Here is a 26,829-nt window from a genome sequence, read left to right as displayed (position 1 = left end):
CGCAAACGGCGTCGGTCGGGAAGTTGAAAACAGTAGAATTGCATTCAGAACGGTGCGTTTTTTTTGCGCACGGAACGTGTCTGTGGGTCATTCTGACAGAAGTGTCCGACCTGCACTGGTCAAAGAGAGAAACGTACATTGCGTATTTCCCGTCGTTCTGCTTAATTTGACCTGCGCTGTGCAGAAGGTAAGCGGAACCGGGGGTTTAGAGCAGGAGCAAGGGGTCGACATGTTGCCGGAGACCGCAGCACTTCGTACTAACCATATAAGGATAGGAACGAGGTCTTTTCGCTTTCGACTCTACCTTTGATGATCACTGATACACGCTCAGATAAACGCTCGAATGGTGTGCACTATAAGCAGAGAATGGTGGTGATACTTGCATGCTTCAAATCCGGCTTAATCCCCATCTGTGTGTTGTCGTGTTACATTACTACTGGTTTATTGTAGGCAACGTGTAGTGCATTACATTGTAACAGGGTTGGAATACATTTTAACTTCAACGTGCCTGTCATACTATGGATACCATAGTGAGACACTAACATATATGTCAGTCTGCATCAGTATTAGTTATCTGCATGATATCCCATAGCTGTGTTTCATTGTCAGCTGAATATACCACATAATCACAACCCCTTGTCCATGTGCTCCTGTTTAAATGTGTTGTTGTAGGGTCCCTGTGCACCCTGTGTGGATGCTGGAGTTTGATACGTATGGTTAGTGCAGCAGGCCTGCTGTTTGTGTATAAAGCCTAAACATGGTGAAGCTGGAGCTGGATCAAGTGATGATGAGGAGGATGAGGGAGGATGACATAGAAATAGTCAAAGCCCTCATCAAGGTCTGTACAATAATTCATACATTTTTACATGAGCTGATTTCCTCTGGATCAATGTGGAAAAGTACTCTTGTCCTTGTGACACTTCTGCTGAACTTACACAATTGTTTTTCCAGGAGGGCTGCGAGGGCACAGAAAACCGTCTCATACTCCACATCCTCACTCGTCCACTCTGCCTTTTCATCCTGGCTGTTTTCTCCTCAATCCTGCGCTGCCTTGTCCACTCCTTTATCCTGGCCCTCGCTATTCCTGTCTTCCTGCTAATTGTTTTTCTCAAGATCACCATGCCACGCTCCACAGGGGTTCTAGGTAGCAGCCGCCCTTACTGGGACTATGTGGGCAGCAGCTACCGGGGATCACCAGATGAGACACTGCACAATCCTTATTGTAGGATCAGTGGCAAGATACCACTGGCAAAAAAGGTTAGTCTACTGTTTTGCTTGAATGTATTGGTTCTTTGGATAGTTTTTACAAAATTCTTGAGACAAAGCAGTGTAACTATATCATTTTCTTTTTTCAGCAAAGACGCAGAATTGGATCTAATGAGAAGGAAAAGGAGACAGCAACAGAGAAGGTCACCCCAGAGAGGGAAAAGGCAGCGGGGCAGGTTTGGGTGGCAGACTGCGATGGGGAGATCCTGGGATGCATCTTCCGAGAGAATGAGAGGCGAGCAGGCATCACGAAGATCTGCAGGCTGGTGGTAGGCTGCTGGTACCGTAGGGAGGGCCTGGGCCAGCTGCTTGTCCAGAGTCTGGAACAGAGAGAGAGGGAGAGTGGGGCACACAGAGTGTATGCACACATCCCTTACCCCTCCAAGGTTGGGGAGGCCTTCTTTAGGAAACTGGGCTTTCGGCAGTTGGGAGAGGGGACTGTAGAGGATGATGATGAGGAGATGAAACTGGAGACTCCAGAGAGAGGATTTCTGGGACACCCTCTTACTAAGGTGTTTTACAAAGACCTCTGATTGAGTGGTGATGGACTCAAAGTGTCAGTGAGCCCAGAAGATAAAGTGCAACATACATCTCTCAGCAGTTTTGGATACATTTAAGTCAATAATTTATTGAATATTTATGTTATTTATGTCATATTTATTTGCTGAATGCGTTGCTGATGTGTTTAAATATATTCTTACCTGCAGCAATAAAAGAACCATCTCTCCATCACAAATACATGGTTTCTTATTATTCATGCTGCTGTCTCATTGCTTGTAATGAAGTAAAGTATTTATGCAAAACATGAACAAACACAGTTTGATCATTTATCTGATTGTGTAGTTCTTTTTCTAATCAATGGAGGAAATGTGTCTGTTCATATGTGAGAGTGTGTTTGGTGTGAAACCATACAAATGTGTAGGAGGACGTACAGTTACTGTATAGGAAGTATGTGTGGTTTATGTGAATCTGCAAATTTTGTCTGCCTATTTCTTTCTGTGCTCCTTGGTTGCTGCTGCTCACCTTCATGTACAGTATGTGGGTCCATGAGTCTGCAAAAATGTGCTCCCTCTCGTCACCTTCTCTCTTTCATTTTGGTTTTTTTTGGTCATATTTTGCAACACGTCGGTAACGTCGCTGACTGAACACAACTGAGAATTACAAATTCTGCATTCATTAACACTGATATGCATGTCTCTGTTTCACTCATTAACAAAATATTTTAGTGCTGAAACAGTTTAATAATTGGTTCACTGAAAATTTATCTGACAGTTTTACAGTTTTATTTGTTATCATTTAGGGAAATGCAAATATAATTTATAATTAACAAAAATATTACAAGATTATACTACCTCAGACCCACTTCGATTTTTCTGTATTGCAGATTCTAGCACAGTACATTAAATATATGCAGACGTATTCTGACTTAAGAACGTGTGTGGTTTGCAGGTGAATGGCAGTTTCTATGACTAAGTGGGGAAATGCACACAGCCCCAGTCTGAGGCTAACCTTAATATGGTTAGCAGCCTTCACGCTTGCATTGAGAATATACCCTACTGCTAACCTCAGGTAATGTCAGTATAGCATCAGGGTGCCACAGATAAACACCACAGGATGTTTGTACATTGTTAACGTGTGTGAGAAGGAGGCATATCGCACCTGATCGCAGGATAAATATAAGCTTATACTTTACTGCAAACTTTTAATCATGCAAGCTGTAGTGGAAAATCACTGTCCTTTAATTAAGCTTGAAAAAACTGAGCACTAACAGTGCTGTTACATGCACGAGTAAGTGTGTGGTCAGGTCATTTTCACCTTGTAAAAGCTGCAGTTTTACTTGTGACACATTGTTCAATGTCAAGTTGTTTCTTCATGACTGTCAAAGAGCAGACACCTGTTAGCTGGGCCTCTACTCGACCGATCTGTAGCTATTATTGTTGTCAGGAAACAGATGTGAATTCACACACTGGAAAGAAAGTCTGTTTGTGACTGTGGTCATGTGTGTCTGCACGTTATGGCTGTGTGTGTGTGTGCGCGCGTGCGTGCAGGGTGTGGGCGGGTGGGTTTCGGAAAGTATGACTTGGCATTTCCTACACCCGGTTTCTGCCCCTGACTATGGGTTAAATGCACAGCCCTGTCTGACCATGCAGTAGTACTCCGCCACACACAGACAGAGGGGTGGTAGCGCACATGAGCGTTCATGTGTGACTGTGAGATGACCTTGGTCAGCTGTGGTCAAACCCAGAGAGCTGGGTGGGAAGTGGTTACATATAGTTTGGCATCTGATCAGCCTCTTGAAGTCGAGAAAAGACACATGCACAGAAGATCAAATGTGCAGAGACATTAGGCTTAATGCACTGTCAGAGTAATGCAATATGATGTGAGGTTGCAGACACACATACACATGAATCACTTTACATTTTTGGGCACCACACAATCATAAGATAAATTACATAAATTTGTTCCAGATGATGTATAACATATAGACTGTGTTAATGACATGCAGATACAGATGGCTAACACACACATGTTCACATACACACAGATGAGCTCCAAAAACAGCCACCCTGGGAAACGGTGAATTCCCCAAACCACAGAGTGCATGTGAGGGTGAGGGGAGTCATGGGAAAGCAGGACGGCTGCATGCAGTGCCACTGAGTGAACAGACTGGGCCAGAACTAAAACAGACAGAGCAAAGAAAAGACAAGAGCAACATAATACACATCCTGATTTGGCAAGAACAGATGACAGCATCTGAAGACTTATGAGAGAGATTTATTCACACACTGTGGTTGGTCAAATGGCCAGCCAGTTTTGCAGACATGTAGGGTAAAGGAGGTCGATTGCAGGTCTACTCACAGCCTGACACAGTTTGGGAAAACCCAGATCAGAGGACAAAATAGGTGTCAGGGACTCAGAGGTCTGGGAACGCCCAAGGCTCCACCAGATTCTGGGGCCCAGAGAAGGTGGGGCACTAGCTAGGTGGAAAGGCTGAATAGCAGGAAGGTTCAGTGTAATCCCTCTGTGGATCAAGGTGAGAAGGTATCTGGAAGCTTTTACTTAATGATATTGGAAAAAGTGGAGGGGCCAGTGACTGGATGAGATTTAAGTGTTTGGAAAGTTCCAGCCAGTTGGCTCAGTTTACTGACGTCTATGAAAAACTCCAAAGGTTACAAATTACGTCAAATACTCCTCTCATGTCTGGCAGCCCTGATTATTTTGTAAAATCTGTGTTGTGTAATCTGCCTTACCATTGAAATTCCTTTATTTCCTCAAAGCAAAATGATTTCTTTTTAATCACTGCACAAACTAATGTTCAGTTATTCAAAGCATAAAAGTATGATGCTCTTAAAAAGAACATTTTGCAAATTAGTAATTATGAGCTTTGTCATGCAGCAACACAATACAACCCATTCATCTCTTTTATATCACACCACCCACCAAACTTTGAAAAATCTTTCTGTCCAACCAGAACCTGCATCTGTTGTATGCAGGATGTTTATGTTTAGAGGTATATCTTCTCAGTTCCCTCCCATTAACCCCTATCACACACACACACACACACACACACACACACACACACACACACACACACATACACACACACACACACACACTTTCGCTCTTCCTCACTTACCTCCATTTACTACCTACGCCTGCTGAAAGCGCGTCTTTCAAAATGATTACAAAACTAGACAGGTGAGCAAAATGGATACATTCTAATTTATATACCATAAATGCCTTTCTGTTAATGCACCTTTATATAGATTTACAGATTGCAGATGCACACTGTTCAATGTAAAAAAAACAGGAAGTGTTTATAAATACTTTTATCATAGTCATACTTTGATAGTGATATAATATATTATTAAACAGAAATAGTTATCAATACTAACGACATTGTCTTTGATAATCTGAAGTTTCAGTATTAATGAACGATGAATAACTGTCCTGGTTTCGCTAAAAGTTATGAAACTGAGAGTGAGAATGAGTGAATGTTAGCTGTCTTTTGACTGTCCATCACCCATACTTGGTTAACCACAGGTTTTACATGCATTTATTGTGCTAGCCTATTGAATTAAAGCAAATCTGTGAGTCATCTAAGTAGTAACGTTAATTTCTTTTTCTAAATGTGTGCTTTAATAGACCTTGTCTAAGACTTTCCTGGCATAAAACTGCTGTCTTTGCTAAATACTACTGACATGATCTGTCACTAATGAAGATGTTGTTTTACAAAATAGCAACACTTTGAGAGTGGAATTATTATTGAAGAAATGCCAACTGATAGTTGAAACTTAACTTTAAGTTCTTGTAAATGTATGTAATCTTTAAAAAAGAGTTTAAATATATTTCACATTAGCTGTACAATCCCCACTGTATGGAGGTTCTTTGTTCATCCCTCTCTTCTTAAGTGTAATTACACAGTGGAATAAAACAATTAAATCAAAACAATTAAAACTTTTCTCCCTTTTTCCTTCAGTATGCTTATGCCCAGAAAGAAGTTCATCTACCATTATAAGAATGTGCGCTGGGCAAGGGGCAGGCATGAGACATACCTTTGTTTTGTAGTGAAGAGGCGGGTGGGTCCAGACTCCTTGACCTTTGACTTTGGACACCTTCGCAATCGCAGTGGCGTCCATGTAGAGGTAAGTAATGAAGGTGAAGTTGGGGAAGCAGATAAGGAGGACCTGTATATTATATTATTAAGTTATATCCTTCTTCCATCCAACTATTATCTACTGTTTATTGGGGGCTGGCGTCAATCCTAGCTGACATTTAGGTGAGAGGCGGGGTACAGCCAGTCTATCACAGCCCTACACAGACACAGAGAGAACAAACTCAACACAGAAAGGTCACAGGATTCGAACCCACAACCGTGCTGCAAGGTGACAGTGGTGTATGTCCTTATTTTTTCCTTTCTTCTGTTTCTACTTAGATACTGTTCCTGCGCTACCTGGGAGCTTTGTGCCCTGGTCTGTGGGGGTATGGGGGAACTGGAGAGAGGAGGCTCAGTTACTCCATTACTTGGTTCTGCTCTTGGTCTCCTTGTGCCAACTGCTCCATTACACTGGCCAAGTTCCTCAGGCAGACGCCCAACCTTCGTCTCAGGATCTTCGTCTCTCGCCTTTACTTCTGTGACATGGAGGACAGCCAGGAGAGAGAGGGTCTGAGGATACTGAAAAATGCTGGAGTGCAGATCACAGTCATGAGTTACAAAGGTGGAGCATAAATGTCTGTGTATGTGGTAGAATATAAAGAGAGAGAAGAATATATGGAAGGTTAAGCCAGCCCTTATTGTTATTGTTTCCCTTATTGATTGGTCCCTGGATTTTAACAATAATCAATTTTTTTCCCTTTTTCTTCAGACTTTTTCTATTGCTGGCAGACCTTTGTGGCTCGGAAGGCGAGCAAGTTCAAAGCCTGGGATGAGCTTCACCGAAACTCAGTTCGCCTTGCCAGAAAACTACAGCGCATCCTCCAGGTAGAACATTTACCACCCTGTGTATTCATCTTCAACCAACAGGATTAGGTCAAACTATTAACAATATATTTTAAATACTAAAAGGTAGATTTGTTTTTCTTTCCCAGCCCTGTGAAACAGAAGATTTAAGAGATGCCTTCAAGCTTCTTGGACTGTGAAACATACAAGTGACCTCCTCTGGTGTTGACATTAAGTCTAATCATTTGCTATTTCTGTAGAAAACTGTGTTGTTAGTCAATCACTACAACTGCTAAACTGAGAATGAGAAAAACTGAGAAAAAAATCGCTTTCAAGTTGCGGCAAGGCTTGAAACTTTAGGTAGCTGCTGCTTGCTGTTTCTGTAGAAATATAGCCATGTGAAATAAAGTAACATACAACGATATATTGTCTTGTGTTATTCATGTAACGTATGTACTCAGAAGTGCAAAATGGTGGTGTAGGCTGCTGGTAGAATTGTAGAATTTGGTAGATACTTCAGTGATAAGTTACTGCACTTTTGGAGAATTGTGTGATATAGGCCTACATATATGTAAAAACAAACAAACAATGGTTGGAATCGAACTCTGTCCCTAATAAAAGTCACACGACACTTTTTGTTCTCTGGCAAATTCTTAGCCTCCAGTTTGTGCTTCATATAAATAATCATCACTGTTCTGACCTTATTTTCATAGACTCTTGTAACCATTTGGTTTAAAAAATGTTTTTTGGAGGTTTTTTTTTTTTTTTTTTTTCAAATATTCTGTAAAACATATGTTCACCATGTTTCCTGTTCCAGGTAGGCGGTGGGCTGCCATCTTTGTTTTGAAATACAGTTGCAACTCAGGACAATGTTTAATATTCAGGAAACACAATGTGTTTTTTTTCATCCAGATGGTAAAAATCCTGGGATTAGGAAACTATCAGAACAAAGACATGTTTTTATACCACTTTCTGGTGATACTACAGTTAAATTATTGATGACATGAAGATATACTAACTTACTAAGATACATCAGAGGCACAAAACTAGGGCTAGAAATGCAAACCCACTTAGTTTGTATTTAGCTCTTCTGTTTTTTTCACAGTTAGGGTGGTAAAACATAACAGCTAAAGACACAAGCACATTTCACAAACCACATCAATAAACACAAATACATTTCTACATTAGGGACAGCAGTATATGAAATGTCATGTTTTTTATTTTGCTGTTGTGTTTTGTGACATGATGTGTTTTTGCACCCTGGTTTTGCACCCTAGGGCCACTGTACTCAGTAGTACCCCCTATGATACGTACCTGGCCTTTATGTGCCCCTTTAGATGCATCACTGAAGCAGGGTCGCCAGACATTTTGTGCGCAAATACACCATCTATTACGGTCACATAGCCGTTATCGTCGCACGGGCACACCGTCACCCCCACCCCCACCACCGGCGTATACACCGACTGAGTAAAAGTCAAGATGGCGACCGAGGGTCAGTCTGAGTACGAGTCAGTGCTGTGTGTCAAACCTGAAGTCAACGTTTACCGAATCCCACCGAGAGCGTCCAACCGGGCTATCAGGTGAGGGGGACGGCGGCCTGACAACGGGCTTCCTGACCCAGCATCTCCGAGCTGGTGCCGTCAGGAGCAGGTCCCTGGGCTACTTCCCCACCGAGCTCATCCCCTAATCACGCAGCCTCACGCACCGGCGGCTGTAGGCTAGTTTGTGTGCTGGGTGTTTTTGCTGTGTATTACCAAGGTCATTGTGGAAAATGCGTTGCTAAGGGTTTGTACCTGCACTACAGGACTGGGTTGGGCACCGACTCCATCCCAGTCAGTGTCCGTGTGTTTATATAATTTAACGTCTGCTCCAATGGCTCCTCAGAGATGAAACAAAGCTTACTCCTTAGAAGTCAAAGGGATTTCATAGCCGGGCTGTCAGACTCCAATTTGCTTATTCTGTTTGTCTGACCTGTAAGGAGCAGCAGAACTGGGGCTGTGAGGAAGCTTCTTGCTCAAGGACACTTGTGCAGGGTTGATGCTCCAAGACAACCTTGTCCTGGCAGACACATTTTCCATTCTGCTTTTAAGAGGCACTGCTGGGAATTTGTTGTTTTAAAAAGGTTGACACTGATTTGTTTACCTGATTTGTCATTGGCTGGTGCTTCAGTCAGACCCACTGCACCTGCATCTTGAGTGGACATTATTCCAGCCAGACAGTAGCATAGGCATGAGCGCCGTAATATACACGATTGGTTAACCAGTGACCACATGTATAGTGAGTAAGGCTGGTGATGTAATATATCAGCCTAATGTGTCATTGAAATCCTCCTCTGATGGTTTAGTCACGTTTCATTCACATGGAAAGGATCCATTGTGGAGTTTCAGAGGGTCAAACAAAAATATACACGAAGACTCAATGTTATCATCAGTCTATCAACCACAAGTTCACCTACATCATCCTGATTGTGTGTGTGTGTGTGTGTGTGTGTGTGTCCCAGGGCTGCTGATTGGAAGCTGGATGCTCCTGACTGGACGGGACGCATGCGTGTGACAGCCCGGGGCAAAGTGGCCTACGTGAAACTGGAAGACAAAATTTCTGGTCAGGACAGCGCCATTGTTTACTGGCACTGCTGCTCTTGTAAATCATTTCACTGTGTAGTGTCCTGTTCGCCATCCCCCACTCTGTTACTCATCCCTTCCAAAGTGACCCAGCCCACGTTCAGGCATGCAGTTTATTTGGAACCAAACAGTCTGATAATTTCTTTGTCTGTATTGGAGGATTTTAGGGACTTAGCATGCCTGTTATCCTCACATTATACCTCATTATGGCCTATTTTTTTATAAATTGAGTGCTAGAAGTTGAATCTACCTTGCATATTATGCCCTATACAAAATCAGTCCTATTTTAAACATAAAGCTTTCTTAGTTGAGATGTGGTCTAGTAAATGTAAGATAGCGTTTGAATATTTCACCATGATCGAAATTACCTCAGGACCATTTTCTATGTAGACAGTGAACGTATTTCTTCTTTTGTTCTGTTTTACAGGGGAGCTGTTTGCACAAGCACCAATAGAGGAGTACCCTGGCATTGCAGTGGAAACAGTTAGTGACTCAAGCCGTTACTTTGTGCTCCGCATCCAGGATGACAATGGTGGGCGGACTGGTTGTTGCTATGCCATAAATATTTTGTAAATGTGTTCATAAGTTAGAGGATATCTTGTTTGAAGAGGATGTATCAGAAGGGATCACTAAATATAGGAAGATGTTTATTGTAGTGCTGTGAGAGACCATCAGATCGAGTGTGTTATTGTTTGTATTTCCAGTCAAGCCCCTCACTAAACTCTGACACATGTTTGTTGTTTCTTTCTCTCATAGGGCGCAGTGCATTCATAGGCATTGGCTTTGGAGACCGGGGCGATGCCTTTGACTTCAATGTTGCACTTCAGGACCACTTCAAGTATGCAGTTACTCTATAGCGTACCATGAAGCTTAACTATTTCGGTAGTGAATTTTCTTTCTAGTTTTGCGGGTGTCTTTAATTTGTTTGTATCTCTGTCTTCTTACCAGGTGGGTGAAACAGGAAAACGAATTTACCATGCAGGCTCAGGCTCCAGACTCCACTCCCAAACTGGACCTGGGGTTCAAGGAAGGACAGACCATTACTCTCAATATTGGGGTAATGTTAACTTTCATGAAAGCTAATAGTTATAAGGTCGGAATATTAGAAAACAGGCAAAATTGCTTTCAACTTGGTGATTAGTCTTTAGAAAGCAGTATGATACTGTAGAAATATGTTTTTGTAGAGCTTTGTTGGTTTTGATGGTTGAACCAAAGCAGGAGGAAAGTAGGAGCAAAGTACAAGATAAAGGTTTAACTTTGAGTATAAACCCAGACTGAGAGCCTGGCTTTAAGCAATGCATCTGCAAACATCTACACACCTACATAGACCCAGCTTTGTTTCTTCCTTCTCTGTCTTCCCTAGCAATCAAAGAAGAAGGACAGGTCTCGTCCACAGAGTTCAGGTGGTATTGGACTCCTTCCACCTCCTCCTGGGGGCAAGCTTGCCCCACCCCCTTCATCGAGATCTACCAATCATAACACACAACCATCTGCAGGAGGAAGTGACACTGGTAGGTAATTATAATCATACAGTACAGAAATAGAAGAGGTCAGGCACCTAATTAGTCTGCATAGTTTGCACATTACAAAATACGAATATTGTAAAATGTATACATACATACATATAGTCAAACATACACTCATGAATTGAAGCAGTAAATAGGTAAATCACAGTTTGTGCAGTAGAGGTTGGGAGACAAAAGTATATGTAGAGATGTCTTCTAAAATCTTAAAGCAATATAAACATAATTACATTAAAAATCATATTTAAGGAGTTTCTCAAGTTCAACAAGTAAATCTATCATGATCTCATCCTGAAAAGCTATGTTCTTTTTTATAATATTAAAGTGAGAAAATACTGTGTGTTTGTCATTTGGCTGAATTGACAGAAAATACAATTTACAGACTTCATTGTAGGTGAACTGATTTGTACAGTAACGATTTACCTGCTGGGTATTCATAAACAAAAAGTCATTGAAATACCTCCTAAAATTAATAAATTCTTAGACTGACTAGAAACAAATAATTACTTCAGACATCTATATTTTGTCTTATCATTTCAGTGGAGCATATTGCTGCTCAGTTCTGTTTTTTAACAATTTTTTTTTAACTAACAGGCTGTTTGCTAGATCTGGATTCCAGTAACTCCAACTCACTGGCCCCATCCAACCCTACTACCACAGCCAGTGCAGACCTGTGGGGAGACTTTGACTCTGTATCCCCAAAGTGAGGAGAGATTCAATCTGTTTTTCTCTCTCTTATCTATCTGTAAATTTATGCAGCACATTTTGTAACTTTGTTTTCCCCGTGATGGGGTTCTGTATCTCTCCCTGCCAAGCAGGGTAAGCCCCTGTATTAGTTTATTTTATTTCAATTTTGCTTGGCTTTTGTTGTGATCTTAACCTGAGATAGACATAGACCTCTCAGCACAAGCCCAATTAGAAAGATTAGGAACTATTAGTCATGTCCTTCTTTAATTCTTCTTGGGATGATTTTTTTCTCTCCTTCTGTGTATTCAGTTTGAATTATTTGCCTTTTTCCTCTCCTTACAGTGATTTGTTTTCTGATTTCTATCATAGAGTATATGTAATAGAAATATAATGAAAGGAGACATAATCAGACGTATCTGCTGATTTAATGACATATAATAATAAATTAATTTTCTGTTCATAGAATATTATTTTAAATGTAAATATTATCAGTAGTTTGGAATTATTGCCATTGGTGTTGTCACAGTTATGTAATATAGCTTATTTTTCTCCAAGTCTCCAGCAGTGGGACTGGCTGCGTGCACCGACTGACAGTCTAGTCTTTCTGTGCAGTTAGTAATACATAAGGTCTGCATTTAACGCAGGGATTGTCTAATGTTAAGTTTAGGTTATTGCAGTGTTTACCACAAAATGATTTTACGTAAAAGAATCCTATTAATATGTAAATGATTTACAAAGTAGTTGTGCTCTGTGGCACTCTCTAGTGGGCTGTTGTGGCTCTACCACATAGTTTACTTCAGATCAAGGACAAATTGTATTGAGATGCTGCTGCTGAATACATATTTCACAAGGGATGGGATCTGGGCAGTGTGAGAATTGTTTTAACTGTACATCAGTGCAAATAGAGAGGAAAGCAGGAATTTTTGACGCAATGTGCGCTGGGTGTTGGCATCAAGTGCTTTTTTCTCAATGTCTCAAGTGGAAACAGCCATGATCTAGTCCATGTTATATCATCTCCAGTCAGCAGAGCTATTAAAGCTGTGTTTCTGCATTGTCCCCTCAGTCTGGGGGCAGGGCATTTTCTCCTTAATTCTTTATGAGAAGGTGAGCAGGTTTTACAACTCAACCACAGCATGTTGTACTGTACTAACAAGTTTTAACTGTGAACTTTGACTCCATGTTCAGCTGTACTGTAAATGGTATTCTGATGAAGACAAATGCAATGTGGGACCAAGCTAGTTTGTGTTTGATGCATTGTTTCGTTATATATTTAATTTTGTTATGTACCAAGATATGGATCATGTTACACTCACGTGCACCTGTGTTGTGACTGGTGGTGTGATGATGGATGTTGAGAGAAACTGTATGAGTGAAAAGCCCTAACAATGTTTGTCAGTGTTTACTGTTCAAATTATATGCATTTCTCCCAGATGTTACTTGTTATTCAAACTGTATATGTGTAATGAATATGCAAAGAAAAATATAAAGATATCACTTAACTACCGTAGCTTCCGTTTGTTGTTTTTTCTCTTAAATAAACACAGCAAAAAAGAAAGAAATCAATAAATAATCTTACGAACAAACAAAGTTATATTTTATTGGATACGAAAGGCCACATAATACTGGATTGTCAGTGGATTGATCCACGACAGAGTGGGTCATTCTGTGTATATGAAGTAACTCAGTGCTGCTATAAGACCCATTACTACAGTACCTTGTTGTGTCCAATAACACATAGGTGAAATGAGCACACTGTCAACATTCACAAAATTAGAAGACTAATTATATAAACAGATATGACGTGTGTGTAAGAGAAACAAAGCTTCCAGCTGCCGAACAGTGGGTTTCTGGTGGTACAGGCTGTTTTAATGACGACACCCCTACTTTATGTCATTAAAGGTGCTCCGTCCCCACCAGTCACATCACCATCCTGGGCTCATCAGACCTTGTTTGCCCAGGTTGGAGGGTTGCTACGGCGATTGCGACAGAATTTCATGTTAAGTGACCTCTCAACGCGTTTAGGCCACCCAGACAACTCTCTGCACCGTTCAGCTAGAAAGTGCAAAAGGCAGGAGATGTCATCACATGTATGATCATTCACCTTAACAATGCTTGTTAATGTTTAGTCACTCACCTTTCATATACTCATCCTGTTGGCAGACTGTCCTCGTGCAGATCTCGTTGTTGATCAGGTAGACACGAGGGAGGCTGTGTCAGAAGTGCAGCATTCAGTTATAATACTGAGGCACCTGTGCATTTGTGTATCTTTGAATTCACTGAAATACATTTACTCAAGTGAAGGGTATGGGTTTTGAAATAGTTCTGGGTACTGAGTAAGTCTCCCCAAAGTGGGACCCCAAGGTCTTTACTGCCCATTTCTAAAAAGAAGCCATCCCACTGGTAAATGACTGAAGAAAAGTTGGAAATCACCTGTAGAAACAAAGTTTACCAATACACCTCTTGATAGGCCTGTGAACCGAGTACATCCTGGTGCAAGCATACATCTCCTCCCTGCAGTCTGCAGAGACAGGAGGTACATGTCATACTGAAATTGTACCAATCACAGTAAGAAGAGGAAGCATGCAGAACTTAGTGCCAGGAGTTCACAGGGCCTCCTGACAGGCAATTCAGGTGTCAAATCCAATCTGGAGTCACTCACTGGATGGCAAGACAGCTGGAGCAGGTGGCTCCGTGCTCTCTGGAAACAAGGAAAGATAATAAAGTTAAATTATTGGGAAAACGTCAATGACCCACATCAGTGAGTCACAGACTGACAGATGTCATGCAGCATAATTGGTCCCGATCTGAAATGTAACTTAAAAGGAGAAGAGAATTACCACTCTGCTTGGTTTGGGCTACAGCTGTGAGCACTGTGGAACAGAAACCACATGAGGGGAGCGTTTCGCAGCATAAAAACAAACATAGCAACTCAACCATAATTAAACAAGATGATTTGTGTGTTCTGTTTGGCAGTGTTACCGTGGAAACTGCAGAGGAGCAGGACCAATGGAAGTCTGGCCATTCCTTCAGCTTGTAAGAGGTACAGTTTACGAGCTGGAGGAAACCAAAGAGGAAAAGAGTCAGGATGATTTCACAGTGGAACTGTTCAATATCCTCACTCCAGAGTTTTTGGGCTGTTTATGTTTCCTTTCATCCTCATGTATCTCAATGCTCCCAACATTCCAGGCCACTGTAATGTTTTTCCCTAAAGTGTTGCTCCAAATAAAAACACAGAGAGCAGTGCAAGTGACAGGTGACGACAGACGAGTGACCATCATTGCAGAACAATGCTCAGTGTCATTTTGCTCTGGAATTATCTGTTTGTACTTTGGACTGCATGGTAAAGTAGCACTGTGGCAACAGAAGATATATTTATAATGAAAAAAACATTCTCTTGCTCTGAAAATATGTTTTTTTTTTTTTTTTTTTCAACATCTTTGTCCTACCCTCTCTCCTCACCCATCCCACATCATTCCTCTCGTGATGTGTCACTGTAACTTTGGAGTCCAAAACATGAGTTCTCTCAAAAGAATGTGTTTTTTGTGCCCAATTTGAGAGCACCCCTCCACCCCTCCTCTGGTACAGTTGCACATTCTTTTCCAGCTTTTCTTTTTCACAGAACATATTACGGCTTTCCAACTGTACGGATCATCATCAGCCAATCTGAGCATGACAGTTATATCGCAAGTTGTATCTTTTCCACAGCGATTATCCGAGCGTCATGCACTTGCAATTACTGAACTGAAAACTCTCAGTTGTCCTGGTTTTGGTCACTGCATGCCTGTGTTGATTTGTTTGTGAGAGTGACATGTTTTTCACTGCTTGTACTCACTGAACTCTGCATGCAACCACACATTACCTAACTATAAATTTTCAATTTTGAATCACTCACGCCAAATATTCACTCTTACATTTCATATTCACGTCTATTCAGCAGGAGATATCCTTCCCTTAATATCTTTGGATGTGTGCTATCTTTCATCTGCAGATGTTCCTCTGTGTATTTCCTACATATAATGTGTTAAAAGGAGGTGAAAAAGAAGCATAATTAACTCATACTCACAACTTTTGCTGTCGTCCACAACTGCTTTACTTTTATGAACCTTTTGTCTTCTTCTCTTTCCCCTCCTTCCCTCTCCTCTTCCCTCCTCCTCCTCCTCTTCCCTGTGTCCTCCTTCCCATTATCGTTTTCTTGCTTTTCACTTTTTTTCCTGCACCAATCTGGTAAGAATTTAGCATGCAGCTACAATATGATGCCTTGCATGTGAATTATTTTATTTCATTTATTTATTTATTTTGACTTTGGTTCGTACTGAGCTGTTTTATGGCAATTAAAGTTGTTCAGTTTCGAACAAGTTTAAATAATATTCTGGTTCTCTACAGACACATGAATAAAGATAGCAGGGACTGTTTATATTGTCATGTAATAAGATGACGCGGAGATGAAAGAGATGTAGACGTGGATTTGCTACTCTTGTAGGATCGTGCCTCAGCAAGTTATGTAAATCCTTCATCCTGCTGGGATTTAATTACATAGAATGGAGAAAATTAAATAATGACGCAATGGACAAATTAAAAGACGCCTCCAACTACTCAAGAATGAGCCTCAAATTTGCACTTTTGCACTACTTACTTGCAACCACCAGGTGGAGCAGTTCACATAGAAAGTGATATTTGTCTTCAGGCGGTAGCAGTTTTCTCCCTGGTGTCAGTCACACAATGTTTGAGTTAGTTGATAGACCACTAAGTTGATTAATTGATTATTTGGTTAATATAAATTTAATGAAAAACAATTAATTAGTCACTTAAGATTCTTTGGTTCCAGTTACTCAGACATGATGATGAGTAGGTGCCCTGTTTTATATGACTGTAATGCAAAAAGTAAATTACTGATGGAAAATTTTAATTTATTTTATAATAACCAATTAACTAAAACTGAAATATTAAAAAGATCATGCATCATAAAAAAATTAATTTATTGCCATGGGAATATGTTTATTCTAATTTTGAAGAATGCATATCTATTAATCTAGATACACAGAGATTAAAACACTAGTGAAAGATTATTTAATGTGTTTGATATCATCTCTACCTTAACAGGCTTCGTGGAGCAGCATCTTCAATAATTCCTTGTAAAATTATTACATATGATACTCTCATCGAACTTTGTCATCATCTTTGTCTTGCAAAATAAAACATTTCATCAGCAATACTAAAAAAAACATACAATATTAACTCATATATAGTTTTATTCTGAATGAGTTAACTGTTTGAACATACTCTCATAGAACTTTGTCATCATCTTTGTCTTGCAAAATAAAACATTTCATCAGCAATAGTAAAAAACATACAATGTTAACTCATATATAGTTTTATTCTGAATGAGTTAACTGTTTGAATGCGAACAATTGCACATATGGATTTTATACATTTATAGTTCAAAATTTGTCGACATTTCCTTAGTTATCAGTTATTGTACATTGTAGTTATCCTAATCTTCACATATCCTAAGTAGTTATGTGTGTAAAGATAAAAGTTACAATCAAGGCTGTGGTTCCTGACCTTATATCTCAGAGGCCCTTTGTGTTGAAAGGATGCTTTTCTGCACTGGGTGGGAAACCTGACTCTGCAATTGGACTTTACTAATATAAATATTGCTACACATACCCATGAAGTCACAGGCAACAAAACTCTCTTTGGCTCTCACCCTAAGTTAGGTCTAGTCAATTCAAGAGGGACACACTCATCTTTCCCCTTGACATATCGGGGCTACATGGGCTCCAGAGCGAGTGCTTGCGGGGTGGCCCTAACAAGGTCGGTGGGGCAAGGCTGATGACAGCTTGACAGACACAGAGTAAGTAAAAGGGAGGAGCAGAGGAGCCAAGCGGGCCAATCAATCCTGGGAGCACATCAACCTGCCATTCTACCCATGCCGCTGTGCCATGAGGGGAAAAAGAACTGAGGGGGACAGAGATAAAGAAAAGGAAAGACAAGAGAGGCATATAGGAGTCAGGTGGTAGCAGAATAGTAAAGGCAAACATGCCAGATAGTAAACACATGGTCATCTCTCGACTTGTTTATTAGTTGGATGACATCGCATGAGGCATGTCAGCTGTGAAATGTACACCCCCTCTCTTTCTCTGACTCCTTTTCACCCCAACACACTCCTTATTTCAGTGAGCTGATATATTTTTCATATACCACTATGTTTCCTACGCATAGTGAACACACACACTCAGGGCGCCAACTGAACTCTTCAACTAGCACATTCTCATTAAATGCTCACTCATGACATTAAAGAAGATCTTGTGTTGCAAAAGTGTGCAGAAGTGATAATTTGAGACTCTCCAACTAAATAAGTACCATCACTTACAATCCTACTGAAGCAATTAAAGTAGCTGGACTTTGACGAGTAGCAAGCTGACAGAGGAAGTTGGGGTGCACGGGAAATTTTTGGCCATGGTGTCCAAAGTGTTTGGCCTCCTTCTAGAGATATACATTTCATCCTTTGAACATATGAACTCTTTATTTGCTCCACTCTGGTCTGAGTGGCTTTTATGTCAGTGTCTCTTTTTGCAACTATAATTCGCATCATATTTGATATCCGTATAAATATATCTTATGTCATCATTTTCCAGCTGGTTGTCTTTGTATCTTCTGACTAACTGTAGTAAAAGATAAACATCAGTTTTAAAGAATGTTAAGATCTGCCTTCTAAAAACAGAAAAAAATAACAGTGATATTAAATATAATTAAAATCAGAACATGTTTTAAAAACAATAAATGAGGACCCTCATAAAAATATGAGCACAAGTGATCTTCATTTAATACTGTAGCATGAAATCTCAATTTTACTAAAATTTCAAATCTGAGTTTCTTAGCTTTCTGTTATAGTGTGTGCATTGCTCATCTTCACAGACATTCATGTTTTGACTTGAAGCACACTGAAGTGTTTAAATACTAAGTCACATTCACCTGCCCTTCCATTTGGATTTTTGTAAGGACAAGTGGCCCGGATTCATATCCATCTTTGTTTCTCTTGTTTTCATCATCTCTGCTATCTGTCCTCCTGGACCTCAAACAGATTTGCACCTCGATCAGCATCTTTGTCTTGGCACTCTGTGTCTCTGCAGTCCACACCATGTGTTTCCATTTGTCATGCTGTGGTCCTCCATTAACTCCCCAGCCAAATGTCACATGAGCTTTGTTCCTTTGTTTCCCAGAAAACAGTGTCTCCCAATCAACTATTACTAAAGGCAATATCATGATGTCCACATACTGTACTATGGAGCACAGCTGGAAACCTTTTTGATTAATGTTTGCAGGTCCAGACAATGAGGGGAGACGAAGTAGAGCAAACGGCGGCAGCAAAAATGAAAGGGAAAAACAGGGCCCAAGTGGCATGACACATGAAAAGGAAAAGTAATCAGCAGGAGGTCAGAGATAATAAGAGAGTTAGAGATGAGGGAGTTACCGCACAACATGGGTCAAAGTGTTCCACTAGATTGTGCTGTTACAGGCCTGTGGGAGCCAAGACAGCCTGACTTTTACATTTAGAGGACTGTGCAGTGCAGTTAGTTAGAGCGAGGTGATGATGTGCACTGCGTGTAAATAGATGGGCCTGGGGTCTATTTATAAATCCATCTGGAGTGGCCCTTAGCGGGGGTTAGCACAGGCCCTACTGACATGCACACATGCTCGCACTGACCGTTAGCAGCTTGCTACCAACAGGGATCAACGCCAAATTCAAACTAGGACATTATGCATACTGCTAAGTGAAAACTGATCACTTGTTTTTGTATTGTGCATCTTCTGCATTTAATGATTGTGGAATTGAGAAAAGCTGTACTGCAGCGAAGTTCATTTTTACAGCACACATGCTCTCCAAGTTCTCTGCATTTTGCATTTCCACACGATTGTTAACCAGTATCATTCAGCAGTGTAACAGGAATGCAGATTAGTTTCCTACTGGTTCTCTGACAGTTGAACAGTTAATAATTGTTGCAACAAACAGTATGTAGGTTTACCTGCTATACCCATAACATCACAAATCCACTGCACATGTGAGGTTTGTTTTATTGTAAATAAGTCGTGCAATCCTCTGTCCAAGTAGAGCATGACATATTATGATAAAGGTCATTTTAGTTTTGAAATCTTTTTTTACAAGAATCAGGTGTGAAAATCATGTCTCATGCATGGATTTTGCATCACATAAACCTGAAAGAAGATCATGCTGGTATCACTATCAAGCTGTATTGTTCAGTCCAATTTTAGATGTACTTCTGTTCTCCTGCACCTGTTGCTTCACCACTGCAAAAGAGTCTCTTCTTTCCATGACCGTGGCTTTCTCAGCGTCCATTTTATGTGTTGTCAATAACAGTTTCTAAATAACTGATTTTTTATTGAAGCATTTACATATAAGCAACCAGTTTTAGGAGAAAAAACACTGGTTGCTTCTACCTTTCAAACCTTTAAAGCAATAAATGGCTTTTGCATACAACATCATGTGATCAAAATTATTTTAATTTATTAACAAGCTTATTCTCAGTTTACCTCAGTGAACCCTCTTTGAATTCAAGCTAAATTTTCAGCTTTAAATGCTAAAACCCCATCAGAAACACTGTTTAAGCTCCTGGAGCAATTTTGTCAGGGCAGGAGTGACAGGGACAATGAGCGAGCTGTCTCATCTAGAAGTACCATTCAAGAACACATTTTATCAAAGCTTTGTCTAATGCATATCTGTAAACATCATGAGAATTTACTGTGAACACAAGGAATTTATTTATTTAGACAACAATTCAAATACAAATGTATTTAATCATTATAATACAACTTGAGGTTTCAGACAGCAGAAGTTTTCTATTGTGTATAGACTCTTCTCTTTTAGACACAAATATATACAAACATATACACACAACGGAATATGTGCAACAATGCATGTAGTAAATGCACTAAAGATACTTTAAAAATGTGAAAAAGCACTCTATACTGTATACATTTTCTTTAGAGTAACATCTACGTTTATACACAAAAACATTGCAGCAGTGTTCTTTATATTGTCAGAAATATTATATTCATTAAAAAAAACATGTCTTGAAACTTTTTTATAAAGATGAAACTTATCTTTCCCCTCTTCCCTCCCTCAACAGCTCTTCATCCACCACTCCTCCTTCTCTTATTTTTCTGGCCTCCTTTTCTGCCTCCTCTGCTTTCCTCTGTTCCTCTTTTTCTGTCTCCATCAGCCACGGCCCTCCCAGGTAGCTCAGGATCTCATCAGGGTTTCCTCTGTGCTTGGGCTCAGGGTGGAGCAGCTCCTTGAGAAGAGTCATCACTAGTGGGCTGAGGCCCTCAAACTGTGAAGGAGGAGGGTTGTCTCTATGTATTTTCTCCATGACCATCTCACTGTCTGTGTCCTCCTTGGCCCTCCACTCATCATCTCTAATCATCTCCTCCTTCTCAGCCTCACGGTCAAACCACTTCTTGTATTTGCAGTAGCCGTGGTCATCATGGGTGCTCTCCTCCCAGGGGAAGCAGCCAGTTAACAGGCAGTAGATGAGTACACCAAGGGCCCAGCTGTCAATACAGGGCTCCACTGTTATCCAAATGTCCTCCACCTCCTCTTCAGTTCCATCATGTATCCTCCTCTCCATCTCCTTTTCAGCTTTCTTTACAGGTTCCACCTCCGGAGTGCAGAAGGGAGATTCATACCAGACAGCCCGGACATCATAGCCGATGGCCCGGGTAAGGCCAAAATCACCTAGTTTGACCCAACGACAGGAACTGTCACACAGGAAGATGTTCTCAGGTTTGATGTCTCGGTGGACGAAACCCAGGGAGTGGAGGTGAGTAACAGCTCCACTCAGCTGGGCCATCACCCTCTGGACACGTTCTTCATCCACCCCGACCTATAACAGAGACAGCCTGAATCGGTGTTGGCTTCACATCAGAAACTTTCAACAGCTTTCAGATTAGACAACAAAAGAAAATTAGGTGGGGTCTGATTAGAACACGACACTGCTGATGCAAAGACTAACAAACTCTGCGTCACTGGTGATGCTCTTGGAAACCCCTGCTTAACTTCATGTACTCCCTCTTCATTGAATAAGCGTAGAGTGCCCTAACTCTTATCAGGACATTATGTTACTGGCAGTGACACAAACACAGAACAGGGTGATCTGGAAGCTGTAATCAAGCATGCCTCAATTTTTTGCTGACATAAATGAAAGTTGTCAGCTGACAGAAAGCTGTTAGTTGCCACGGGCAGATACCGTACTACAAGAGGGGTTACTGTAAGGAAACCAAATGAAATATATTTGAGTAAATGTTTTCCAGAGACATTTATTATCAAGTTCTGCATTATTTGGGTAGTAAAGGTAATCTGGGTGGTGTTGCATTTCATTAAAAACATATTAGCTGTTTCAAATTAGCACAGTGAAAATGTAATTTCTCGATAGTAGATCTTCAATCGAACATATCCGTGCAAGCTTTTGTTCTGCCGAAACCACCAGGGAGTTTCTTAAAACAAACTGACCTCTGACACTATTACACTGTAGAGGTCACCGTATAGACCGGCTTGCTGTGCAAACACATAATACGATGGTGTGGAAAAGAAGATGCCAACAGCCCGGGTCAGAGAGGGATGGGTGCAGTAAGAAAGGGAGAGGTTGTATTCTCGTAGGAAGGAGGTGAGCGAGGTAGACTTTCGAGGGAAGAACTTCAGAGCCATAGGAGTTCCTGAGTGGAATAAAGCGAGATGAAATGCATTGAATACTACAAGATCTAATAAGCATTATTCAGATTTTGACACCACTATGGAATGTGAGTGGTGTCAATCACTGACACTGTGAACAAATATAACTGACCCTCTGGGGCGAGTCTGTTACACCCCAGTTGCAGCAACTCTATCCCAGAGAATGTTCCAAAGTGCTTCATTAGAGCAGCAGAAGCACAAAAGGTTAAGTGAACACTGTCAAAGGACAGATCTGCCCTCACATAACTGTAGTACCGACCCCACACAAGATGGATACTTTCTTCATTAGAAGGAAACCTGAGTCTGGAATACTTGTACTGCAGGGGAGTTACATTACTTCCCCTATAGTAAGATTAGGAGTTTAAAAGTGTTAAAAGTGGCTAGAATTAGGAAATTTGAAATTTATCAGACACTCTTACAGACTGACTGGTTCAGCTCAAGTCTTGTACACACCTTTCTTTCTGTGTAGAGCCAACATGACCTTTCCATAGGATCCCTCTCCCAGGAGCTTGACCATCTTAAAGTGTTCAGATACTTTCAGACTGGTCATGGACTGTGCCGACAGGAAACATAGCTCATCAAGTTCCTGAGCTGATGGAGCCTGAAGTGCACACATACACATCATGCACATGATCGATTTAGTGGCATCAAAATCAATCCACAGCTTGAGAAGTATGTGTTGGTGTTAAGGATAGATAACTTCACAGAATAAAGTCTGAATCTAGGGTTCCACATACTGACACGCTACTTGAACCTGGTACATGGCTTATTGCGTAATGAGGGCATGCAACTTTAAAACTCATATATCTCACCATGGAAATATCAATAAAAAACAAGTACTTTTCATACAAGGAAACATAATTGTTCCAGTTGGGTCCCGAAAGTTCATTTATTTTTTTTTTATGTTTTCATTATAGCATTAAATTCTGCTGAGCTGGTTTGATCTTCATTAAAACACAACATGATCAGTGCGACCAGAACATTTGGTGCTCTTAGATTCCACCATCTTTCTCTGTCTCTTGATGTCACATCCATGAGGACTTGCTTTGAAGTAGATCCCCCCCCACTACATACCCCAGCAAATTAGGAAGGGCCTGAACAGTTACAACCCACAGCTCAATACTAAAGATAAAGCAAGATAATTGCCCTGATTATGTGCATTGAGATTTTCCATCAACTATAAATCTTTCTTACTCATAAGAGATCAAACGGTGCCATGTGACACTTAAGATTTATTTGTGTGCATTATCTGAGTAATGCCATGCCAGAGGTTTAGTTGATTGATCACAGTTTTGACTTGTCGCTGGACAAACAGATGGATCTGATGTGCAGCCAAAAATAAGACTGCAGTTTTAAGCATATCTGAGAGTGTTGCTTGACACAGATATTCCAAGACAGCTCTATTTTAAACAGAGGTGAAGATGGACTGTTTCAACATTAATGGTACATAGATTGATGCTGCTCTACAGCATTGATGCTGGTGCATTAACAGGCTTCTGTTTTGTAAAAGGTCAAGAGAAAAAGCTTTTTACAGCAACTCGGTGATATACCTCCAAGAAACCCTACGGTTAACAGTGATCAATCAATTTATATCCACATTGACAGAACTGACATTAGAAAGGAATTAAGTCAAAAATGTTGATGTCATGTTGATCGCTATAGCTCACATTTTTAGTCCGTTAAAAAAACAAAAAAATCCTAGGCTCAGAATCCAGCCACCAGGTTATTAACAGAAAGAAAAGATGACATCCCGCCTATTCTGGCTTCTTTGCACCAGTTGGTTGTTAGTTTTAGAATTGATTTTAAAATTTGACTTATTGCTTTTAAAGCCAAGATAGGGCTGGCCCCAAGTTACATCACATCTCAGACCTTTTAATCCCCATATGTACCAGCCCATCCCCTGAGGTCTTCTATAGGTTCCTGCAACATGATGGAAAAACAAAGGTGACAGAAGTTTTGCAGTTAGAGCCCCTAGACTGTGGAACAGCCTCCTTGGGGAAATCAGGTTGGCTGAGTGTATTTCATCTTTTAAAAGTCTCCTGAAAACACATCTCTATAGAGTACCCTGTTTACGACTGTTCTATGTTCTTTTAGATTGGTGTTTTTGCCCTGCCGATTGTATTTTAATTTTTAGTTTTTATGATGTCTTTGTTTGTTCTTATGCGTTATATCTTTTGTAAGACATTTTGGAAAGGTGCGATATAAATAAAGTCTTTTAAGATTTACAGTTTTTATCATTATCATTATTAACAAGTACTGTATATTCATCTGTGCCTTTTCACAGTTTTGATCTCAAAGCTCAGTGATAAATTCCTGAATTCAAATCTCACTCAGGTTTCGTTTACAGAGTTGTTAACACGGGTTATGGTTATCATATTATTACATCCTTTGGCTGCTCTCCATTCCACTCATGCCGAAATGAAATTAATATACTTTAGAGCATTTTGAGATTTGCTTGCAGGCACAGTTTTAGCCAGGTTACAGTTTAAGTCTGTGATTTAGTTGCTCTGACACATAAGTCTTTACAGATACATTTAAAACATTTCTTGCATGAGAAGCATCTGGGAGTTTCCTTGTAAGCAGAGGTGATTATTACTTAAACCCTTATTAGATGATGTCCATTGGCATAAAGCAACAAGTGAGCTGAGATTTTAATAAGAGCTCTGTTAGATCTATTGATCAACAAATTTGAATACCAGTACCGGTGCTCAGTATTACAAGCTGAAAGCTGTCAGTCAAATCTTTACAGCCTCAAAGCAATTCGTAATAAATGCATTTGTAATAAAAAGCTATGAATGCATTTGTGCCATGCCTGAATGTCAACTCATCAAATATACATTTCTGCACATACAAAATGAACTGCATGTATAGGATATTGTTGCAGTTGTTTTGGTTTTGCTGCACAATATGATAAATTTGAAAATGGCTTAGACTGTTACTTATAAGTAAATGTTGCATGGATGAAAAAATTTGATGCTGAACTTGAAATTACAGCAGAAATGAAGTGCAGCACTTACTGTCATTTTCTGTTCAGTCGGTCGACCTCTGTTCAATTTGTCCTGAATATTTTCAGCTTCAAGAGAAAGACTTAAACTTCTGGAGAGCTACTGTATCTCCTCAGCTAGACTGATAATTAAACTGGAATTGAAGCTGATATTAGTGCCTTTGCACTGTGGTTCCATGCAGTAGCACAGCAGCTTTATAGAGGAGGCTCATAGATGTTCACAGGAGATCTGGATATTGGCTTTATGCTTCGCCCCAGGAGACACATAGACTGAACGCCCACCCTCTCTTTTCCTACTCCTGTGCCAGCACTTTCTCCCTCCCTGACTCTCGCCTGTTACGCTGGCAAATATGCCTGAACCAGCCTCAAGATATTTCAAACTTCTCATGCTCACTCCCTGTCTGCCCCTCTCTGTCCGTCACTACACAGCAGTGTTAATTTCCCACCGTTTCCAATCTCTCAGTCGGCCTGACCACATTAACCCATTGCTCCCCCCTCTCCTCCTCCCCCTTTTCTTTCCATGTCTCTCTTTTTCTCACCCTCTCAACCAGTCTGAGACAGTAAATTCCACTCACAGTGTAGGATTCCTCATTAAATCAATGGGCATGCTGGAATGATTGTAATAAGCCAACAAGCTGTATCCATGATCCCTGAATCTCAATGGGATTACAGGGTGCAGTTAACTATGCTACATGTAGATATCAACATCACTGTCCTTTTTCATATATGTCCTTCATTTCTGTCTAACTCTGCGGGAGGCAAAATAACAGATTCAAACATAGTAAACCTATTTAATTTTCCATGACGTGCTGTGGCCTCTTAACTCAGCAGTGAATCTTAAAGATTTTCATCTGTTATATTATCATCTGACGATTCAGCTCTCTTCTGATAAAATCCATTACAGTTTTTCTTTTTCAAGCACATTGATGCCTATCATCACATGCTGACATAGCTAACAGCTGAAACCTTCCCTTACATAACAGCTTCATTCTGTACTTTGCTGTCTACGTGCCAGCTCTGCATCCTACTTAACACCAGCTACAGTTTAAACCACTTTTTCTACTTCCAGGGCCTTCACACCCTGCTCCTCTTTCTGTCCACTCAGATAGATTTCCCCTGATACTTCATTACAACTGTACATACTGCAAGACTGTCATTGCCACTGACAGGATGGCTGTGTGTTGTGTAACACAAACACTGACTGTTGTAACAACAGCCAGTCCCTACTCATGTTACTACAACTGCTATGTTGTGGGTGGTCATAGCCAGTATGTATTTGTGTTTGCACTGTAGGGCTTCTTTGGCCCCTGCTGTGACAACCAGCTTCAAAACTCCACCACCAAAACACATCTCTCCATTCTCTGGCTCACAAACATACTACAATTCAATATATCCATTATTATATGCACAGTACATAATGTACACCTTCAGTAGTTGCTTGTAGTTCAATGTTTATGAATGTTTTTTAGTCATATTTGTTGTCATGAACTAAATATTTTGTATGGGTCACATAAAGTTTGAGTTCTTTAGTGTTTGCT

General features: G+C 40.5%; 5 protein-coding genes across 6 annotated transcripts; 3 read left to right on the top strand and 2 right to left on the bottom strand.

The window, feature by feature from the left end:
- Nucleotides 1-2: 2 nt before the first annotated feature.
- nat14 (N-acetyltransferase 14 (GCN5-related, putative)) lies at nt 3-2,648 on the top strand. Of its 2 annotated transcripts, none has more exons than XM_026317207.2 (4): nt 3-187; nt 673-838; nt 952-1,257; nt 1,356-2,647. In XM_026317207.2, exons 2-4 carry the CDS (start codon nt 758-760, stop codon nt 1,797-1,799), a joined length of 831 nt encoding a protein of 276 aa, XP_026172992.1. In that variant the 5' UTR covers nt 3-187; nt 673-757; the 3' UTR covers nt 1,800-2,647. The 2 variants fall into 2 exon arrangements, with proteins under 2 accessions (XP_026172992.1, XP_026172993.1); XM_026317208.1 differs by lacking the exon at nt 3-187 and adding an exon at nt 197-346 and having other exon boundaries at nt 1,356-2,648.
- A 2,221-nt stretch (nt 2,649-4,869) lies between these two features.
- aicda (activation-induced cytidine deaminase) lies at nt 4,870-7,128 on the top strand. Its single transcript, XM_026317329.1, has 5 exons — nt 4,870-4,965; nt 5,747-5,912; nt 6,203-6,485; nt 6,633-6,748; nt 6,856-7,128. The coding sequence occupies exons 1-5, from the start codon at nt 4,946-4,948 to the stop codon at nt 6,904-6,906; spliced, it is 636 nt and encodes a 211-aa protein (XP_026173114.1). The 5' UTR covers nt 4,870-4,945; the 3' UTR covers nt 6,907-7,128.
- A 1,025-nt stretch (nt 7,129-8,153) lies between these two features.
- Nucleotides 8,154-11,995, top strand: LOC113136820 (adaptin ear-binding coat-associated protein 1-like). Its single transcript, XM_026317898.1, has 7 exons — nt 8,154-8,286; nt 9,207-9,307; nt 9,755-9,859; nt 10,084-10,165; nt 10,276-10,384; nt 10,691-10,838; nt 11,445-11,995. The coding sequence occupies exons 1-7, from the start codon at nt 8,186-8,188 to the stop codon at nt 11,555-11,557; spliced, it is 759 nt and encodes a 252-aa protein (XP_026173683.1). The 5' UTR covers nt 8,154-8,185; the 3' UTR covers nt 11,558-11,995.
- Nucleotides 11,996-13,109: 1,114 nt separating this feature from the next.
- On the bottom strand, nt 13,110-15,679 carry mfap5 (microfibril associated protein 5). Its single transcript, XM_026317899.1, has 7 exons — nt 15,601-15,679; nt 14,517-14,591; nt 14,375-14,407; nt 14,197-14,235; nt 13,968-14,055; nt 13,672-13,745; nt 13,110-13,589 (listed from the first exon to the last, which is right to left on the bottom strand). Exons 2-7 carry the CDS (start codon nt 14,557-14,559, stop codon nt 13,477-13,479), a joined length of 390 nt encoding a protein of 129 aa, XP_026173684.1. The 5' UTR covers nt 14,560-14,591; nt 15,601-15,679; the 3' UTR covers nt 13,110-13,476.
- Nucleotides 15,680-20,558: 4,879 nt separating this feature from the next.
- sbk3 (SH3 domain binding kinase family, member 3) lies at nt 20,559-25,691 on the bottom strand. The gene is made up of 4 exons (XM_026317145.1): nt 25,305-25,691; nt 22,741-22,888; nt 22,069-22,271; nt 20,559-21,442 (listed from the first exon to the last, which is right to left on the bottom strand). Exons 1-4 carry the CDS (start codon nt 25,308-25,310, stop codon nt 20,657-20,659), a joined length of 1,143 nt encoding a protein of 380 aa, XP_026172930.1. The 5' UTR covers nt 25,311-25,691; the 3' UTR covers nt 20,559-20,656.
- Nucleotides 25,692-26,829: the final 1,138 nt, after the last annotated feature.

This window comes from Mastacembelus armatus, chromosome 16 (assembly GCF_900324485.2).
Source record: "Mastacembelus armatus chromosome 16, fMasArm1.2, whole genome shotgun sequence".
Taxonomy (NCBI): domain Eukaryota; kingdom Metazoa; phylum Chordata; class Actinopteri; order Synbranchiformes; family Mastacembelidae; genus Mastacembelus; species Mastacembelus armatus.
Note: the sequence above shows the minus strand (reverse complement) of the source record. Positions and strands in the feature narration are given on the sequence as shown.

Bases quoted from the DNA above. Each gene is read 5' to 3' on its own strand.
- aicda (XM_026317329.1), top strand. From the start codon at position 4,946: ATGATTACAAAACTAGACAG. The intron at 4,966-5,746 runs GTGAGCAAAATG...TTTTTCCTTCAG, and splicing joins ATGATTACAAAACTAGACAG to TATGCTTATGCCCAGAAAGA. The intron at 6,749-6,855 runs GTAGAACATTTA...TTTCTTTCCCAG, and splicing joins AACTACAGCGCATCCTCCAG to CCCTGTGAAACAGAAGATTT.
- mfap5 (XM_026317899.1), bottom strand. From the start codon at position 14,559: ATGGCCAGACTTCCATTGGTCCTGCTCCTCTGCAGTTTCCACG. The intron at 14,056-14,196 runs GTGAGTGACTCC...CTGTCTCTGCAG, and splicing joins TCCAGCTGTCTTGCCATCCA to ACTGCAGGGAGGAGATGTAT. The intron at 13,746-13,967 runs GTGATTTCCAAC...CTTCTGACACAG, and splicing joins GGTAAACTTTGTTTCTACAG to CCTCCCTCGTGTCTACCTGA.
- sbk3 (XM_026317145.1), bottom strand. The intron at 22,272-22,740 runs GTGTGTACAAGA...TATTCCACTCAG, and splicing joins GGCTCTACACAGAAAGAAAG to GAACTCCTATGGCTCTGAAG. The intron at 21,443-22,068 runs GTCAGTTTGTTT...TCTCTGTTATAG, and splicing joins ACAGTGTAATAGTGTCAGAG to GTCGGGGTGGATGAAGAACG.
- nat14 (XM_026317208.1), top strand. From the start codon at position 758: ATGGTGAAGCTGGAGCTGGATCAAGTGATGATGAGGAGGATGAGGGAG. The intron at 839-951 runs GTCTGTACAATA...TTGTTTTTCCAG, and splicing joins TAGTCAAAGCCCTCATCAAG to GAGGGCTGCGAGGGCACAGA. The intron at 1,258-1,355 runs GTTAGTCTACTG...TTCTTTTTTCAG, and splicing joins AGATACCACTGGCAAAAAAG to CAAAGACGCAGAATTGGATC.
- LOC113136820 (XM_026317898.1), top strand. From the start codon at position 8,186: ATGGCGACCGAGGGTCAGTCTGAGTACGAGTCAGTGCTGTGTGTCAAA. The intron at 10,385-10,690 runs GTAATGTTAACT...TGTCTTCCCTAG, and splicing joins CCATTACTCTCAATATTGGG to CAATCAAAGAAGAAGGACAG. The intron at 10,839-11,444 runs GTAGGTAATTAT...TTTAACTAACAG, and splicing joins TGCAGGAGGAAGTGACACTG to GCTGTTTGCTAGATCTGGAT.